This window comes from Trematomus bernacchii, unplaced genomic scaffold, assembly GCF_902827165.1.
Source record: "Trematomus bernacchii unplaced genomic scaffold, fTreBer1.1, whole genome shotgun sequence".
Classification (NCBI taxonomy): domain Eukaryota; kingdom Metazoa; phylum Chordata; class Actinopteri; order Perciformes; family Nototheniidae; genus Trematomus; species Trematomus bernacchii.
The window spans coordinates 20,001-28,832 of NW_022987463.1; the positions used below are offsets into that span (position 1 = coordinate 20,001).

The following is an 8,832-nucleotide window of genomic DNA, read 5'->3' on the forward strand; positions in this document are numbered from 1 at the left end:
AAAATGTAAAACAAAAAGTGAAATATAGTTGCACATCTCTGATTTACTGACCAGTTTATTTTAATACCCTCACACTCACGCTATTGTTGAATACTCAGCAGAATTCTACACAATGATCAGCTAACACAGAGACAATGGTCTTCTTTAGTATTCACTACGCACAAGAGCAGACAACAAACTAGTACAATTCATAGTTATTAAAGGAGCAGCCAAAAATCAAATTGATGAAGTTACAGTTTGAGGACATTTCAGGCAAAAAGATCGTTTTTTCATGGACTTGTTATTTTGGTCTATTTTGCTTCCATGTTTTCTTTCACTCTAATGGAAATAAAACTTCCCAAAAACACATATAAATGTTGTTCGTTTTACCATGTCAGAATTCATCCATAGATTTAAACATTACATTTCAGGGGGAAATACTGACTTGACGTGAGTAACTATCTGGGGAAGTTGTGAGGTGATGTGTTTTTCACCTGCAATGCCTCGGTAACTGCATGCAGATTAGCGCATTTTAATTAGGCCTAGTTAACGCCTAATTTGCATATCAATGTGGCGATTGTGATGACGTTATTAGATACACATTTTACTGTATTCACCTTTAGTGTCTGTCTCCCCTTCAGTACAGTACATTAGCCTGTATGCAGGGCTCTCGACTAACTTTTTTCACCATCCTCCCGGAACCGTCCCGAAATACAATCTAAGCCGTCCCGAAATTAATGTGGATCATCCCGAATTTAAAATATTTGTTTTTCTACATTATCATTAGTTAAAATCATTCAAAGTGACCTTTAACATAAATAAAACATCATACAAATCATTAGATGATAATTCATCAACCTTTTTATTTGAGTAAATCAGTCAAACACATAAACAAAGGCCAAATATATTAAAAAAAAACACACAAGCGAGAAAGTTACTCGTTAATCCAATCAAGTCCCATCCGATTAACAAAAAAATCCAACACTCTGTCCTGAAGACAGAAGACAGAACCCAGAGTAACCACTAACCAGGATGACAGTCTGTAACACAGTCAGGAGACCTTTACAAACTGCCCCGCCCCCTCGCACACAGACGGGAGAGAGAGCTCTCTTGTCTGGATTGGAAAGATCGAAAATACATCATAGACGCATTTTGTAGTCTTATTGCATATTAGAAACGGAGTTGGCGAAACTAAAACTGCAATATAATGTTCATGTAGCAATAATACATATGACATATGTTTTAAATGTCTCCAGTACCGATAAAAAGACCACTGTTGGTACCACTGTCTTTAATAATTCCGGCCCGTGGCCCGTTTAATGCCGGGGCTCGGTACCCATCCCTACATGGGGAGAGGCGAAGCATATTGCTAAGGACTAAATACGATGGAGAGTTCTCATCTCAGCTGCAATGACATGTCTGGAAACCCCCTCTAGGGTGCTCCATGCATAGCGCGCCGTCAAAAGCTGCTTCATAAGTTACGTTTTGTTTCTCCGCACCGCTCCGGGGTAAAAAAAATGGTAGTTACATCACAGCTGTGCGGCTGGCTGACAGCTGTAGCTACGTACTGTGTGTGTGTGTTTCGCGGGTTGCTAAATGCTTTGTGTGTGTTTATGTTGACAAGGAGGTTTAATAACTGTGTACTACACAAAACGTGCAGTCAGTTTCATTTTCATCGCCGTTCGTAGTAGAGTTAGCAGGGTATTTTTATTTTAACTCTCGTCCCAAATTCGTCCCAAAATTAATTTGTATCCTCCCCGACCCGATTTTTTTCGGCCCCGGGACGACGGGAGGTCCTTAAGCTCGAGCCCTGCTGTATGCCCGTGATAAATGGCCTTAGCTAAACCTTGAGCTAACTTATCCATTAGCTAGTAGCCTACCTTAGCTAACTATATTTGTTATTTTCGTTTAGCTAATTAGCTGTAAACTCGAGGCACTGGCAGTTTAGTCATTTGTTCATCACCACTCAGCTTCAAACAAGCCAAGAAAAGCCGGCATAACATGGGACAGTAAAGTGGGAGGTGCTGCTACCTGTCTGTCTGAAGGGACTGTAAGGTGGGAGGTGCTGCTACCTGTCTGTCTGAAGGGACTGTAAAGTGGGAGGTGCTGCTACCTGTCTGTCTGAAGGGACTGTAAGGTGGGAGGTGCTGCTACCTGTCTGTCTGAAGGGACAGTAAAGTGGGAGGTGCTGCTACCTGTCTGTCTGAAGGGACTGTAAGGTGGGAGGTGCTGCTACCTGTCTGTCTGAAGGGACAGTAAAGTGGGAGGTGCTGCTACCTGTCTGTCTGAAGGGACTGTAAGGTGGGAGGTGCTGCTACCTGTCTGTCTGAAGGGACAGTAAAGTGGGAGGTGCTGCTACCTGTCTGTCTGAAGGGACTGTAAAGTGGGAGGTGCTGCTACCTGTCTGTCTGAAGGGACTGTAAGGTGGGAGGTGCTGCTACCTGTCTGTCTGAAGGGACTGTAAGGTGGGAGGTGCTGCTGTCTGTCTGTCTGAAGGGACTGTAAGGTGGGAGGTGCTGCTACCTGTCTGTCTGAAGGGACAGTAAAGTGGGAGGTGCTGCTACCTGTCTGTCTGAAGGGACAGTAAAGTGGGAGGTGCTGCTACCTGTCTGTCTGAAGGGACTGTAAAGTGGGAGGTGCTGCTACCTGTCTGTCTGAAGGGACAGTAAGGTGGGAGGTGCTGCTACCTGTCTGTCTGAAGGGACTGTAAGGTGGGAGGTGCTGCTGCCTGTCTGTCTGAAGGGACTGTAAGGTGGGAGGTGCTGCTACCTGTCTGTCTGAAGGGACTGTAAAGTGGGAGGTGCTGCTACCTGTCTGTCTGAAGGGACTGTAAGGTGGGAGGTGCTGCTACCTGTCTGTCTGAAGGGACAGTAAAGTGGGAGGTGCTGCTACCTGTCTGTCTGAAGGGACTGTAAAGTGGGAGGTGCTGCTACCTGTCTGTCTGAAGGGACTGTAAGGTGGGAGGTGCTGCTACCTGTCTGTCTGAAGGGACTGTAAGGTGGGAGGTGCTGCTGTCTGTCTGTCTGAAGGGACTGTAAGGTGGGAGGTGCTGCTACCTGTCTGTCTGAAGGGACAGTAAAGTGGGAGGTGCTGCTACCTGTCTGTCTGAAGGGACAGTAAAGTGGGAGGTGCTGCTACCTGTCTGTCTGAAGGGACTGTAAAGTGGGAGGTGCTGCTACCTGTCTGTCTGAAGGGACAGTAAGGTGGGAGGTGCTGCTACCTGTCTGTCTGAAGGGACTGTAAGGTGGGAGGTGCTGCTGCCTGTCTGTCTGAAGGGACTGTAAGGTGGGAGGTGCTGCTACCTGTCTGTCTGAAGGGACTGTAAAGTGGGAGGTGCTGCTACCTGTCTGTCTGAAGGGACTGTAAGGTGGGAGGTGCTGCTACCTGTCTGTCTGAAGGGACAGTAAAGTGGGAGGTGCTGCTACCTGTCTGTCTGAAGGGACTGTAAAGTGGGAGGTGCTGCTACCTGTCTGTCTGAAGGGACTGTAAGGTGGGAGGTGCTGCTACCTGTCTGTCTGAAGGGACTGTAAGGTGGGAGGTGCTGCTGTCTGTCTGTCTGAAGGGACTGTAAGGTGGGAGGTGCTGCTACCTGTCTGTCTGAAGGGACAGTAAAGTGGGAGGTGCTGCTACCTGTCTGTCTGAAGGGACAGTAAAGTGGGAGGTGCTGCTACCTGTCTGTCTGAAGGGACTGTAAAGTGGGAGGTGCTGCTACCTGTCTGTCTGAAGGGACAGTAAGGTGGGAGGTGCTGCTACCTGTCTGTCTGAAGGGACTGTAAGGTGGGAGGTGCTGCTGCCTGTCTGTCTGAAGGGACTGTAAGGTGGGAGGTGCTGCTACCTGTCTGTCGGGACTGTAAAGTGGGAGGTGCTGCTACCTGTCTGTCTGAAGGGACAGTAAAGTGGGAGGTGCTGCTACCTGTCTGTCTGAAGGGACAGTAAAGTGGGAGGTGCTGCTACCTGTCTGTCTGAAGGGACTGTAAGGTGGGAGGTGCTGCTACCTGTCTGTCTGAAGGGACAGTAAAGTGGGAGGTGCTGCTACCTGTCTGTCTGAAGGGACAGTAAAGTGGGAGGTGCTGCTACCTGTCTGTCTGAAGGGACTGTAAAGTGGGAGGTGCTGCTACCTGTCTGTCTGAAGGGACAGTAAAGTGGGAGGTGCTGCTACCTGTCTGTCTGAAGGGACAGTAAAGTGGGAGGTGCTGCTACCTGTCTGTCTGAAGGGACTGTAAAGTGGGAGGTGCTGCTACCTGTCTGTCTGAAGGGACTGTAAAGTGGGAGGTGCTGCTACCTGTCTGTCTGAAGGGACTGTAAGGTGGGAGGTGCTGCTACCTGTCTGTCTGAAGGGACTGTAAGGTGGGAGGTGCTGCTACCTGTCTGTCTGAAGGGACAGTAAAGTGGGAGGTGCTGCTACCTGTCTGTCTGAAGGGACAGTAAAGTGGGAGGTGCTGCTACCTGTCTGTCTGAAGGGACAGTAAAGTGGGAGGTGCTGCTACCTGTCTGTCTGAAGGGACAGTAAAGTGGGAGGTGCTGCTACCTGTCTGTCTGAAGGGACTGTAAAGTGGGAGGTGCTGCTACCTGTCTGTCTGAAGGGACTGTAAAGTGGGAGGTGCTGCTACCTGTCTGTCTGAAGGGACTGTAAGGTGGGAGGTGCTGCTACCTGTCTGTCTGAAGGGACTGTAAGGTGGGAGGTGCTGCTACCTGTCTGTCTGAAGGGACAGTAAAGTGGGAGGTGCTGCTACCTGTCTGTCTGAAGGGACTGTAAGGTGGGAGGTGCTGCTACCTGTCTGTCTGAAGGGACAGTAAAGTGGGAGGTGCTGCTACCTGTCTGTCTGAAGGGACAGTAAAGTGGGAGGTGCTGCTACCTGTCTGTCTGAAGGGACTGTAAAGTGGGAGGTGCTGCTACCTGTCTGTCTGAAGGGACAGTAAAGTGGGAGGTGCTGCTACCTGTCTGTCTGAAGGGACAGTAAAGTGGGAGGTGCTGCTACCTGTCTGTCTGAAGGGACAGTAAAGTGGGAGGTGCTGCTACCTGTCTGTCTGAAGGGACAGTAAAGTGGGAGGTGCTGCTACCTGTCTGTCAAGTGACTGCCGATGGAGGGAGGGATGGAGGGAGAGCTACGGAACTTCAGAGTCTAATCTCCCGACCTGATATTTAAATTTTGTATTCAATCAATATCTTTTTGGAAAGAGAAACTGTGCGCAAACAGCAGTAGATAAATATTCATTTATAAAAAATAAAAAAAGGGGGAAAAAGGGCACTTTCTCTGGAGGAAGAAAAAGGGCAGGGGCTCAAGCCCACTTTGATGTCTATGTGTGCACGTGCCTGCATATTACACTGTTACAAGACCCTTATTACACTGTTATTACACCCATATTACACTGTTATAAGACCCCTATTACACTGTTATTACACCCATATTACACTGTTATAAGACCCTTATTACACTGTTACAAGACCCTTATTACACTGTTATTACACCCATATTACACTGTTATAAGACCCCTATTACACTGTTATTACACCCATATTACACTGTTATAAGATTCTTATTACACTGTTATTACACCCCAATCACATTGGTATAAGACAATTATTACACTGTTATAAGACCCTTATTACACTAAAAAAAGAATCAACAATAATTTAAAAGAAATGTGAATTATAAAGAATTTTCCAATTGTAAAACAATTTGGAAAATCCCGTGTTGAGCCGGATTAGAGCCAAATGTGAAAAAACATCTTTAATTTCTCATGAAAAAATAATTATTCCACATATGGCTCTAATCCTGTTCTGTATTAAAGTATATCTGATCTAATAATTATGAGCCGCAGCTGTGCTCAGTAATGTGCATTAAGAGTGCATGTCTGCTTTATTATACTGTTGTAAAACAGGATTATAGGTTTGAGATCATTAGTAATAATGAATGATTAGTGCCCCCCCACCCTTCTCTGTGTCATCCTTCTCCTCATGCTCCTCCTTCTCCTCCTGTTTCTCTTCTGCTGCTTGCTCTGTTCTGAGGACTCTTCATGTAAAAACTTCAAAATAAAAGAAAGAAGGAACAAAACAAAAAATAAAAATAAGAAACTAAAAAGAATTATATTTGCTTTTTTCCCCGAAAAAAAAAACCCAGGAGAAGATGTGTTCTTGATTGGCTGATGGACATGCAGATGGGGGGGGGGAGGAGCTTCTAATGCATGAGGACCAATCAGAGGAGAGGATCTCACCGTGCCGTGGGGGATGGTCAGGAAGCCGTTCTTCACGGAGCATTTCCTCTTCTGCCACACCTTCCTCAGCCTGAGGACACAGTTATTACACTACGAGCATAGGCAGCGTTCAACTGGAGGAACGACCACAATACACAGAGAGGAAAAGAGCGAGAACGAAACGTTTGCAAACCACATGTAAGGAATTCAAATGTCAGCATGAAGGGTCCTGCAGGGATCTTGTAGAGATAAGCTAAAATAAGCTAAGCTAAGCTAAAGGAGGCTAATGTTGGGCGTGATGACGTCTAGTCGTCTCATTTAGACTCTTGTTAGCAACCTCCGTGTTTTATGTCGTAGAACTAAAAGTTAAAACCTCTTCAGCTTGTTTCAGGATAACAACCAAAACACATTCAGGTAAGGAAGGGAAGAAATGCTGACTCATAATGCTGACTCATGTCAGGGTTTAGGACTCATGATGCTGACTCATGTCAGGGTTTAGGACTCATGATGCTGACTCATGTCAGGGTTTAGGACTCATAATGCTGACTCATGTTTAGGACTCATGATGCTGACTCATGCCAGGGTTTAGGACTCATAATGCTGACTCATGTTTAGGACTCATGATGCTGACTCATGTCAGGGTTTAGGACTCATGATGCTGACTCATGTCAGGGTTTAGGACTCATAATGCTGACTCATGTTTAGGACTCATGATGCTGACTCATGCCAGGGTTTAGGACTCATAATGCTGACTCATGCCAGGGTTTAGGACTCATGATGCTGACTCATGTCAGGGTTTAGGACTCATAATGCTGACTCATGTTTAGGACTCATGATGCTGACTCATGTCAGGGTTTAGGACTCATGATGCTGACTCATGTCAGGGTTTAGGACTCATAATGCTGAGTCTGGGTTGTATATGTTGTTGTGAGCGTGCTGCAGTAAGTGCGTTTCCTGTTGCATGCTGGGACTCTGAGTTCTCACCCCTCGCTCTTCTTGTAGAGCGTGCCGATGCGCTCGGTGCCGTGCGCCTTGTTGCCCTGCAGCTGGTGGAGGCTGTACCCGCTGGGCTTGGCCTGCGAGTCCTGCAACACAACACACGCTCTGACCTCCATCTTTGTAGTTTTCAGTTCAAATCCAAAGGTTTTATCCTCAGATGCTCAGCAGCTACAGTGGAGACAATGAAACTCTTCTGACCTGAGCTCCTCCAACAAGGCAACATATATAACAAAATACTAAAATAAAAAGTAGTGCAAGAAGTCTATATCATGTAAATAGAATATGATATGTACAAGAACAGAATATGAAATTAAATAATGTACATTAAGACAAAATTAAATACGATGACACCGGACTCAAAGCGAAGATTAGCATCACGTTACTCGCATCATTGGTGTTTACTCGCGTCACTCAAACAATACGATCTGGTGAGGAGGCGGGGCTTATCTCCATTTAGATAACAACAACAACATTGACATATTTTGATTTAATTGTACCACCCGTATCAAAATGATGCCGAAGTAACTACAAACTGATACCGGTTATTAAAAACATGACTCAGCGTTGTGGAGTGCTTACAGGACGTCAGCGAAACACTTCTACATGTTTTCTGAATGGAGACTCTCTCCCGGAGCCAGGTCTCGTCTATCCTCGTCTTTGCATCAACTTTACATGTCTGCGGAACAAAGCCTCTCAGGTGTGAATGCAGAAACACGCGGTACCTTAAGCATGCGGTACCTTCGACACGCTGTACCTTCGGCACGCAGTACCTTCGGCACGCGGTACCTTCGACACGCTGTACCTTAAGCATGTGGTACCTTCGACACGCGGTACCTTCGACACGCGGTACCTTCGACACCCGGTACCTTCAGCACGCGGTACCTTCAGCACGCGGTACCTTCAACATCCGGTACCTTCGACACGCTGTACCTTAAGCACCCGGTACCTTCAGCACGCGGTACCTTCTACACCCGGTACCTTCAGCACGCGGTACCTTCAGCACGTCTCACCTCCTTCTGCTCGGACCCCAGCGAGGCCTTCAGGACATCCCGGAGCTGAGTCAGCTGTTTCCTCTCCCCGTCCTGAGCCTGCTTTATCTGGACACCACAGAAGAAGAAGAAGAAGAAGAAGAGACACACGCTTATTATATTTGTGACTACCCGATGTACATGTCTGCACGATTTGCAAGCTGTAATGGAAAATAGTTTTTAGCTTAACATACAACAGAGACTGGAACAGAACCAGCTTTAACATAATACAACAATACAAGTGTGTGTGAGTGTGTGTGTGTGTGTGTGTGAGAGTGTGTGTTTGTGAGTGTGTGTGTGAGTGTGTGTTTGTGAGTGTGTGTTTGTGAGTGGGTGTGTGAGTGTGTGTGTGTGAGTGTGTGTGTGTGAGTGTGTGTTTGTGAGTGTGTGTGTGAGTGTGTGTTTGTGAGTGTGTGTTTGTGTGTGTGTGTGCGTGTGTGTGTGTGTGAGTGTGTGTGTGTGAGTTGTGGTGTTGTGACGTGTGTGTGTGTGTGTGTGTGTGATAGCGAGTGTGGTGTGGTGCGTGGTGTGTGTGGTGCGTGTGTGTTTGTGAGTGTGTGTGTGTGTGTGGTGTGTGGTGCGTGTGGTGTGTGTGTGAGAGTGTGTGTGTTGCGTGTGTGTGGTGTGCGTG

The 8,832-nt window shown here is 46.8% G+C and overlaps 1 protein-coding gene across 1 annotated transcript in view; it reads right to left on the minus strand.

The window, feature by feature from the left end:
- The window catches only part of LOC117492993 (arf-GAP with SH3 domain, ANK repeat and PH domain-containing protein 2-like), a gene marked incomplete at its 5' end in the record, with an annotated part of 23,412 nt that extends 15,142 nt beyond the window's left edge, over window positions 1-8,270 (minus strand). The window contains 3 exon segments of the mRNA XM_034143407.1: window positions 6,196-6,265; window positions 7,159-7,259; window positions 8,184-8,270. Coding sequence (XP_033999298.1) covers window positions 6,196-6,265; window positions 7,159-7,259; window positions 8,184-8,270 — 258 coding nt within the window.
- Window positions 8,271-8,832: the final 562 nt, after the last annotated feature.